At 35.6% G+C, this 10,783-nt stretch overlaps 1 protein-coding gene across 3 annotated transcripts in view; it reads right to left on the bottom strand.

Moving 5' to 3' along the window:
* Positions 1 to 882: 882 nt before the first annotated feature.
* LOC105459320 (transcription elongation regulator 1) overlaps positions 883 to 10,783 on the bottom strand; it is a 10,312-nt gene continuing 411 nt past the window's right edge. Inside the window, exons 1-18 of one of the 3 annotated variants that reach the window (XM_011705249.1) lie at positions 10,492 to 10,571; positions 10,136 to 10,394; positions 9,973 to 10,062; positions 9,516 to 9,707; positions 8,875 to 9,118; positions 8,550 to 8,768; positions 8,036 to 8,239; positions 7,609 to 7,879; positions 7,287 to 7,519; positions 7,051 to 7,211; positions 6,666 to 6,874; positions 6,437 to 6,587; positions 2,501 to 2,947; positions 2,206 to 2,415; positions 1,833 to 2,099; positions 1,660 to 1,737; positions 1,353 to 1,576; positions 883 to 1,251 (exon numbers count right to left, since the gene is read on the bottom strand). In XM_011705249.1, coding sequence (XP_011703551.1) covers positions 1,248 to 1,251; positions 1,353 to 1,576; positions 1,660 to 1,737; positions 1,833 to 2,099; positions 2,206 to 2,415; positions 2,501 to 2,947; positions 6,437 to 6,587; positions 6,666 to 6,874; positions 7,051 to 7,211; positions 7,287 to 7,519; positions 7,609 to 7,879; positions 8,036 to 8,239; positions 8,550 to 8,768; positions 8,875 to 9,118; positions 9,516 to 9,707; positions 9,973 to 10,062; positions 10,136 to 10,363 — 3,432 coding nt within the window. In that variant the 5' untranslated portion in view covers positions 10,364 to 10,394; positions 10,492 to 10,571 and the 3' untranslated portion in view covers positions 883 to 1,247. Of the gene's footprint in view, positions 1,252 to 1,352; positions 1,577 to 1,659; positions 1,738 to 1,832; positions 2,100 to 2,205; positions 2,416 to 2,500; positions 2,948 to 6,436; positions 6,588 to 6,665; positions 6,875 to 7,050; positions 7,212 to 7,286; positions 7,520 to 7,608; positions 7,880 to 8,035; positions 8,240 to 8,549; positions 8,769 to 8,874; positions 9,119 to 9,515; positions 9,708 to 9,972; positions 10,063 to 10,135; positions 10,395 to 10,491; positions 10,572 to 10,783 lie in introns of those variants that run through there. The other 2 variants (XM_011705247.1, XM_011705248.1) reach the window with 2 other exon arrangements.

The following is a 10,783-nucleotide window of genomic DNA, read 5'->3' on the forward strand; positions in this document are numbered from 1 at the left end:
ACGACGTGCAAAAAAGGGTACAAAGAATTACGTAAGAAACGGAAGTTAAAGTTATCTTGAAATTAAATACATATATCAGCTTATTGAAGGAGTCAGCGGTTCTTGCTTCTATAATATTAAAAAAATATTTATTTAATAGCAGAGCGTTCGATTCACCATTATTGCGCTTAACGTTACTTGGAATTTCTTTAGGATTTTATATTCGGAATGTATATATGTATTATAAATTATGAAAAAAGAGACATAATTTCAATATATTTACATTTTCAAATGATTTTCAATTATTTTTCATCATTCTAATGATGCTTGATGTTAAAATATCAATGAGCGTAATGTTTATCTTAAAATTGACTTATGCACACATTGAACTCTCCGATATTAGAATCTCTAATATTCAAGCATTGAAATCACCGAGATTTCTATATTAGTCATTTGGTATGTATAAATCACGTCAGTGTCGCCATCTAAGATGCAGTACAGGAACTAATGAACGAAAATTTCTATTTTATAATAAAGTTAATTTCTGCAAAAGTAATTTAATAATAGTATGTACATCGTAAAAAAAATAGTATTGTAATAAAAATTTTCAATATAAATTAGAATGCCTTTATTGACTAATCGCGCTAACGAGAAATTCTATTTATCATTGCTCATATTTTATGAATTCTTTTACAAACTGGAACTCATCTTTATGTTTGTCTTTATATTATATAAAGAGAAATAATTGGCGCTAGGTCGAGATAATATCCTAAACAAAATACTCCGTTAGATAATTTGAATATTGAAGGGATAATATCGAAGAGCCGCAAGGATTATTGGAGAATGACGTAATTTGTTTAATGATAAAAGATAGTAATATTTTTGTAATAATTTTACAATAGCTATTATTATTAATTTTATTATTAGAAAATCAATTTCTTATTCCACTGTAATTCGCGCGTAATTTAGACGAGATACAAGCGTACAGAATATAGTGTTTGCACTGTAAAATAATTATGTTACACGGGGTTCACCGATATTCTGTGAAGAACTTCATTTAATATTATTCAACAATAATATATATGCTTGCGCTACAATATCTCACAATGCAATATAATCTTGTGTAGAATTGGCATTCATTAAATTTTATTGAATCCTATACAGACGATAATTCGGTGTGTAAAGTAATTCAATTTAACTACAGCTATAAATTCATTCATTTCTGTTATGTGTCATATGTGTACCGCATCTTCGATGTAGATCATTCTTCAGCTGAAACAGAAACAGACGTTTAAGAAAAGAATAACGACGTTTGAATTTAAGAGAACAAAACGTGAAGTTTTGTCATCTTTGTTCTGCGTATTCAAATTTACTTTGTAGTTGATCTTCTCGATGGTTCCGAAGCAGTAGGAGGTGGCGGAGGACCTCTACGTGCTAACTCTTCTAGATAGCCCATTAATAATCGAGTCCGTTCGGCGGCTGCAGCCTCGAGCACGAGAAATCGGCGATCCTTTCTCAGAATTTCTTCGATCTCTGCTAGATGCGAGCTGTTCTCTTGAACTTTTTTGTACGTTTTGTCAGTGATCAGTTTCGTTTCCTGAAAAAAAAAAAAAACGCACGTTCCTGACTAATAGTCACGTTAGAATTTTAAGCGATGTATTGTGAATTAATTAAACACACCTGTAAAAGCTCTCTGAAATCGGCTTTGGCAGCGACGAGTTTGTCCTTAATATATTCTTTAAACTCCTTCTCGCATTTCTGAAACGAATAAAAATACATATGGAATAAATATATACGGAAAAAGAATGAAAAAATTTCTAAATCTCTTTTACATTTAATTTTAAACTACGTACTCGATCGCTAGAAGAAAACTTCAAGTATCTAGGATCGTCTTTCAACAGTTTCTTAATGTCTTTCCAGGATGCCGTTAGCTCGGTCGATGCGCCTACTTCGTCAAGTAATTCCCGAAATTTATCGCGTTTCTTGCGTCCCAACTGTTCAATGTGTTCATTAAACAGTCGTTCTTTCTCCTCGCGATCTAAATTTTCGGCCAAATCCCACCTATGGTCCTTCCTCAATTGTTTCTTCGCCTCTTTCCACGCTAGATCACCGTTCCTTACCTGAAATTGAGACAATATTGTCAAGATATTATCAAGATATTGCAATCAAAGATATTAATAATTTTTTCGTAAAATATTAAAAAATTGATTGAAGCTGTATGCATACCAAATCAGCTAAAAGAGCGCTGAAATGTTGAATCGCCTCTGTGTGACGGTGATGTTGTCTTTCCTTATCCCTATCGCGAAGATGTGTAGCCAAAGTCCTTTGCACTTCTCTTTCTCTCTCTCTGAGACTGACTTCCGCCCGTCTTTCGCGGTCTCTTTTCTGTTTCTCACGATCCTCTTCCGAATCGGAATGGTCATCTCCCTCTTCCTTCTGGAAAACCAAAGAGATAGAGCATAAAAAATTGTACAAAAAGATAAACGAAAATGAGAGAGACGCAGAAATCGTTTGTGCTCACATCATTCTCCTTTTTAACGCTCTTGTCGTCACTTTCTTCAATTTCCCCGCTCTCTTTCTCTACCACCGGCTCTTTTTTCTCCTTCTCGCTCTCCTCCACGGGTGCGTCGCTCTTTCGCTGCTTCTTTTCCCTTGTACTATCCTTGTCGGCCTTGTCCTTGCTGGACTTAGTTTCTTTACCTTTATCCGAATCCTTACGGTCTCTGTCCTTCTTGTCCGTCTTGTGATCTTTCTCTCTGTGCCGATGGTCTTTGTCTTTCTCCTTTTCCTTTTTCCGCTCATCCTTCAGCAGCCGTACGTAATCTCTAAACCAATCTTCCCGCGTGCTTGCCGACTCTACGACTCTGTATCTCCAATCCGTTTCCAACTTTTTCTTACAATCGCTCCAATGCGAATGCCTGTCGATGTCTTTGTGTTCACGTAGCATCGCAAAGAATTCCTTTTTTACCTGAAACGCATTTAACATAAGAGTTTTCATCGCTGAAGAACAATCACTGCTTGCTTACGTACTATTATACAATTCTTTTTTTGCTTTTAAAGATCAAATCTTTCTTGGCTCTCTTATATCATGCACGCTTTAATATATTTTCAACCAATTATTACACGCTCAGCCACATTACAATCACTTTTATAAACATTACGATACAATGATCTGTAATGTGGATCAAACTATTTCAACTTGCAAACCTTTTAAATGGTTTTCAAACTATATTTCGTTAGGGGTAGAAGAAATAATCATTCGTGTTCGTTCATATCAGGAGGTATCACAACGTTAAGGACTCTATTTGTCGGATTTTTTTTTAATGAACTAAGCTGATCATTTTTTTAGCTGAAAAAAATTATTAACTCATTATTCCTGTAAAAATGATTATTATGATCATCGTCATCATTAAATGTACAGTATTCAATTCGATGTTTCATGTTAAATAGCACATAAAACTAAGTCAAACTTTAAAAATCAACATACGCCTCTCTCATGTGCGCAATATACTGCCATTTAATGATAACTGAATGTGTAAGGTAAGTAAATGTTTAACTGCCGTCCTTGCTGAAACGAAAAAATATGGTTAGTACATTATCGCTAACTTCGAAAACATTAGAAGCTCGCAGCCGTCCAAATTACGAAACGAGTTTCCGTCTAATTTCTTTTTTTTTTTGTTCTCCTACTCGCTATACTCTAAAATACCTTTCGAAGAACCCCACAATTTTAGCGTCACGTATCTCATAGCGCATCGCACCGTTTATAAAAAAATTGCAACGCAATTGTTCTCTTGCTCATTTTTCTTGATGCTTTTTTTCCGTAAAAATAACATAACAGGTAGATTATAAAATTAATGCTTACTAAAATGTTATTAAAATAAAGTGCATCTCTCTTTCTTTGTCTTTCTCTCCTAAGCCTCGATACTTTTTAGTTCGTAATACTGAAAGCATTAAACGAACAAAATTAGCTACGATAGACAAATATCTTTGAATAGTCTGATCTACGCAACGTGTGTGAAACTAAGAATCGTCCCATAAAATATCTTTTGTCTTCCAATGTCCCCATTGCGTAATTTGTAAACGACCGAAATGATTTGTATGATATTCTTTGTTGAAAGAAGAATATTTAATATTATTGTAAAAAACGACAATCGAGAAATGATTACAGCTCAGACACTGGCACATTTTCGTCTTTCTAAATTCGACATAACATTACTCGGATCCTATAAAGATTTTCAAGGTACTGAGAAGCTGGAGCTCTTGCACATCTGCTTAAACTTATTTCTTTATCTCATTCTAATTGAAATTAATATAAAAATCCACTTGCATTATCATTAGAACAAAAATAATTGAGATTTTCAGACAAAATACAAAACAAATTTATGAAATGCAAATCACTCATTCTATGCCAAATTTAATAATTTCGCATTATAACTTTGTACTACAACTTATTGCGATTCTCTAAAATGTATCATGATAAAGTTAATTTTATATATATTATAACCGACAACAAGAATCGTTTACAGTCTTAAGATCCGCGACTTAAAATTACTTGAGAATTCCATATGTGTTTTTGTACACCAAATTTGATGCATCATGTATTGACATAAGAACAATAGAAAAAATATGATTTTAAGATAATAATCCGTTGCTTTTTTGTGAATATAATACTTTACCTAATAATCCATATACGCAAAATAATTTTTTGATTGACAATGTTAGTATATACAAGTATTGTCCGAAGCAACTATTACTCAAAAGTAAAATAACAAGTCAAACAAAGTTGTTTACGTCAGTGGATTTGTTTTTATGTCCATACATTTAATGTAAGTTCTGTGGTAGCATTAGAATCGAAAAAAAAATCTTTATATTTCTCAAATCGAAATATTTTATAAACTCTGAGAGACTATTCTGCGGACTAATGCTACCTCGGGCTTTTGTATACCCTTCTTTTCCTTCCAAATGAATTATCGTGAATTTTTTTTTGTCAAATTAATTTTGAATTCTGGGGAAAAGTTAATCTTTTGAAGTAACGAGGATTACGAGTAATATACAAATACCGAGTTTGTTCATTCTCATGACACTCTGCTTTGAAGTAAAGTATGCGGCGCGCGAGGGTGTGCCAACAGTGACCCGCAGAGAAGGTGGGAATGGTAGATGACATCATCCATGCCACCAACCAGCTTCAGTACCACGCCACTCCACATACGGAACCTGTCCTGCCTGCATCCTGACTGAAGTGGAGAGTTCAGAACACATAAGTATATAAGGAAGCGTCACATACTAAGATTTTTATTCTCTACATCTCCCATCTTAGAGCTACAAAAACTTTTCGATTTCGATCGAGCAAATCTACTGGAGTAGAGAATTATTATTAGAGAAATATCTCCTGGTATATGTGTTCTTCAGCCGCGTTATAATTTTAGGAATTCGTATCTATCTTACAAGTGGAACAAAATAATAACATACCTATGAAACCTGAAAGAAATTAATTAATTATCGCTGCAAAAACATAAACTTCATTAAACATTACTAAAACGTATATCCTCTCCTATATAAGAATTAAAAAACGCTTTGCATTTATTCTTAATTTGATTCTTATGCTATCGCGCATTGCAAAGCCTCGCTTAATAAGGTGAAGTAATTCTTCAATTGAAATTAATGAAATAATATAATTATGTAAACATATATATAGAAGCAAGTGCCGAATAAATATTCAGCCCATGCGCAACTTATCGCGGATATATGTATTATATTTATATGCTGCTTCAAATAATTCTTCGGGCAGCATTTATGAAGCAATTCATTATAAATAAACTTCTGCCTGGAATGGAAGGAGAAAGGTTTATTGGATAGGGGATTAAAAGTAGAAAATGTCATTTATGATCTCTCTTCTTATGATACAAAGGATTTTTAGGTATACTTTTAGATAAAACAAAAACAAGCTCACAAAAATATAAATTATAATAAAAAAAACTCTAAATATGTGATCAATATCAGAATGCAATATATCAGAAGAAAAGAAATATTCTTATGAATCTTTAAACTCACAAATGATGAAAATCAATATAATTAACTTACAATATAAATTCTAAATTTTCATGGACTGATAAAAATAAAAATTTACAATAAAAGCTGCATAAATTGAATATTAGTCTACTATTTGTATCAGTAAAATTGATAGAATACAAAATAATTTATTATTTTAGAGTATCTCAAATTATTGATGATATTGAAAGATATTTTAGTGTACCTAAATCCTCTACATTTATATTAAATATACATGTACACTAATGGAATTTTGGATAGGGATATGTCGCTAGAATGCATGTCTTACTTGTATCGAATGTTGAAAATATTCATAATTATTCGTGTTAGAATGCATGGTCCTGAAAAATGATTTGCATTGCCACACAATGCGCGCGCACGTTGAGTGATGTTAATAAAATAAAAATACCTGTTCTCGTTTAGCAGTTTTTTCCTCTTTCTCCCTCTTTCGCACTTCCAGAAGATATTCGTTGAAAAGGCTTTCTCGTTCGCGCATCTTTTCTACATTCTTAAATCGTTCATCCCTTCCGTGTTTTTGAGCAAAATCGCTAAAGGATGATCTGCAAAAGAGCAGCATAGAAAATAAATAAATTTTCTGTAGAAATGGAATGTATAAAAAAAATTGTTTGTGCACATACTTTCCATGAAGTCCTGCTTCTTCCAAGAGCTTCTGGAATTGTTCTTTTCGTTCTTTCATCTTATTCCTCTTTTCTCGCCTTTCTTCCTCTGCCCTCTCCTTCACGTATTTCTCGAAGACCTGTTTCCTTTCCTTCGACGTTAGAAGTAAGTAGCGCGGATCAAATACTATTTTATGAAGTTCTTTCTCCCAAGTACTGAATGCAGATACCTGAAAACACAATAAAGTAATAAAGTTACATAAAGGTATGGATTATAAGAGATTTAAGAATTCAAAGGTTGTGAGTAAAAGAATAAAATAGAGATTTTAATTCATTTCGGGAACAATAAATTAAAAGCAACATAACAGCCTGTATAAATATAAATGATATTAATATAATAATTTACATCTTTCTCTGCAAGCATATCCCTGAACGACTTGATCCTGGTTTCCAATGGAACTATCGCCCTCTCCCTCGCTGCTCTGACTTCGGCCTCTATCGCAGCCTCCTTACCGATGTCGATGGTCTTTTTTCCTTCCTTCTCTTCCTCTTCCTTGATGGGTGTGTCTGAAAGATAATGCAGAATTTATATTTTAAAAGATCAATACACACTTAATATTTTATTTGAAGAGTAACAATTACTTTTGGTATCATCGTGTTTCATCTTTTTGGCTGGCGTGGGCTGATCGTCATCACTGCTTTCGCTGGTGTCCGACTGGCGTACTGGTTTCGGAGTTCCAATTGCATCTGGCGGCGTTGATATCATCTTATCCACGTCCTGACGGCCAACAAGATCGTCCGGTCTTTCCCAAACCGATATCCTCGAAGAGGGATTGTAGAAAAACACTCGTCCGTCTCCCGTCCAAACGACGCACCTTTACATACAAATATATTAGTTGGCTCATGTAAATATACACACATTATACGAGTGGCAATATAAAAACAAGTATCGCTAAGAGTGTACCATGGAGTTCCAGGCACTGGCGTACTAGAAATAGGTCTAGACTTGTCTTGGGGCTTTGCAGGTTCCTTTGCAATATTTTCCTCCTTCTTCGGTTTAGCGATATCAATTTCTTTTGTACTATCTTTGGTTTCGTGAGCGTTCTCTTGCGGCTTCTCAGGTTTGCTAGGTTCGATCGCGGTGCTGTTGTTGGTAACGATAGTGGGTGTAACAGCGGTACTGGTAGGAACAGCATTTGCTTCCTCATTTTTCTGCCGTAACGTTAATTTCGCATCTAACAAAATAAAATTCCAAAATATAACATCAGATTTAGGACTCATATATTACAAAAATTATTATTACGAAATTATATTTAAAGATTAATATCGTGAGTTATTTTGCTTTATAAAAACAATTGTCGTGCAATATGCACAGTAAAGGGATTACGTACTTTCCAGATCCTTCAAAGCTTGCGGCTTTTCCCACACTGATTCTCCCGCTTTACTGTTGTAATAATAGAATCTGCCGTCTGGTGCACGATGCTCGGTCCAGACCATAGCAGCTGCTACTAATTCAGAATCGAGTTGTGCGAGTATAGCAGGATCTTCGGCGGGCGCTTGAGGTGCCATTACACCATGAGGCATTTGTGGCATACCTAAAAAATGAAGGTAAAAAAAGGAATTAATAATCTATAAACTAGAGACTCTCAGAGTCGAGCCATAAGACGATTTGATCTAAATCCTGCGAGAGAGAGAAAGATATATATATATATATATATATATATATATATATATATATATAAAGGTTAGATTGAAAAGAGAGAGAACTATCTTTCTCTCTCGCAGGATTTAGAGCCAATCGTCTTATGGCTCGACTCTGATTGAGGGTCTCTACTATAAACTAAACAAAATATTTCTTTTGTTTTTCATTATATTCGTCGGATATCTTTTTCATTTTATATTTACCCCAATTTGCTTGTGGTGGTCCATAACCGCCAAAAGGCTGGAAACCAGGCGGTGGCATCCCGAAGGGCGCCCCTCCGAATTGCGTTGCGATCGGATTACCAAACTGATTTGGCATTCTATGCTGCATAGGAATCATATTTGGCGGCGGTTGCATCATATTCGTATTTACCGCCGGTGTGTTTATTGGTGGCGTGTTGGTAACTGTCGTGGGTGCTGTGCCTGACATTTCAAGATTTTATCTCTTATTGACAATATTTTGGCATAAGTTAAAAAAAAAACTTGATTGTCAAGCTCGAAAAACGTTTTCAAAATTAAATCAAGTTACCGTTTGATTGATTCGTGTCAGATGTTTGATTGACATCCGGGGTATCGTTCAATGTAGGTGGTGGCCCGGTGCCTGGAGGCGCCGTACTTAATTGATTAATGGCATCTGTATTGTTAGAGGATGATTGCTCGCCGCCCTGAGATATTCTGTTGTCATTAATCTTGGTCGGCGTACCACTTGATGGTGTAGGTGTGGTAGAACGTGCTGCCGCTTGTTTCGACGCGCCATGCACCAACTGTTCTAACTGCAAAACCACAAGATACATTTCGTTAAGAACCCCTTCTGAATTAATCATATCAAATCTTCTACAAAAGAACGAAATAAACTTTCAATTTTATTGACTGCTAAACTTACCGATCTTTGTTAAGACATTGATAATTGTCAATTTTTTGATATTCGGTTCTTTATTTTTACTTCGTTCCCCCGGTCTGTATTTTATCTCGCGTAAAAACATTTATCATAAAACTAATGGCAAAAGAAAATAATAATAAATGATTTTTATATTAAAAAGGTGTACATCATAGCCCAGATATTATGACCAAGAATAAATAAAGTAGTGAAATTACTTGCAAATAACAAATGACAAAAAAATTTATTATATAATTGGTTACAAATAGAAATCGAAATTTGCATTTACTTACCTGATCCTGTACCATGACCTTTACATTTGGTCCCTCTGGTTTAGTCCATGTGGTGTCTCTCGTACGAATATTGTAATAATACGATTTGCCATCGGCCGCTTTCGTTTCTACCCAAACTTCTCCGTTGAGATCTAGACCTGGAATGTTTGCTTGCTGTTGCACTTGCTGAGGTGGCTGTTGTTGGCCTGGAATCTATAGCGTACACTTCATTTAGAAAGATATTTTTAAAACTTTTTATTTATTTTTTTATTCTTAAAACACATTTCTACTATATCTATTTTTTATTCTTTAAACACTTTTTACTAAGCATCTATTTTTTAAAAAACAAACATGATGTAAATGAAAATATACTCTGTACAAGTTGCATTATCAAAAATACAGATATACAAAGATATTCTAACAATATTGGCAGCATAGATGTAGTTAAAGATAAAATTTTTCATTACACATAACTTACGCTATTCATGTTAGGTGGCCCCATTCCAGGAGGTGGCCCGTACGGACCCGGTCCTGCACCCATAGGGCCGTTCATCATGTGAGGTGGTGGCTGAAGCAATAATTTAGATTTTGGAATTAGAAATCGACATAAATTCATCAATCACCGAGAGATTAACACATACCATTCCTGGAGGTCCCATCAAGTTTGGAGGGCCCATGAAATTGGGTGGCCCCATAGGTCCCCAGCTGGGATCAAACGGCGGCGGTCCCCGGAATCTCGGTCCCGCCGGACCAGGCGGACAATTCGGCCTCGGTGGAGCTTCGAAGGGAAACCCATTGTTTGCACCGCGGAACATCGGCCCGCGTGGCCCAAATCCTCTTCCTCGAAACCTTGGCGATCCACCTCGCATAGGGAAATCAAAACCACCTCTGCCACGACCCCTTGAATTATTTTTATATGTTGTGACTAGATTACCCTATCGTTCTACCATGCCACTTAGAGGAAGGAAGATCAGAAGAATATCTTTCCGAATCTTACTTGACTCTTGGAAAAAACAAAAAGAACCGCTCCACGCGCTGCGGATCTGATCTCTGCTCGGCACCGCGCGTCACAGGCACCGCGCGTGTTCAAACGCCATAACGCTTCTACAAGGTGATACAATGTCGCTTGCAAAGAGAGATTATATAGCATTAGCATTAGTTCGGAGTTCCGCGCGAAGACGCGAGGAGCCTCCGCGCGAGCCGGCGTCGGTCCAAGGAGAAAAAAAAAATATCCGACGTTCCGCGCGTGTCATCTGTCAGGATTTCAAAAGGGAAGAGGGGGAGAGGAG

Source organism: Wasmannia auropunctata, unplaced genomic scaffold (genome assembly GCF_000956235.1).
Source record: "Wasmannia auropunctata unplaced genomic scaffold, wasmannia.A_1.0 LD334196.1, whole genome shotgun sequence".
NCBI lineage: Eukaryota > Metazoa > Arthropoda > Insecta > Hymenoptera > Formicidae > Wasmannia > Wasmannia auropunctata.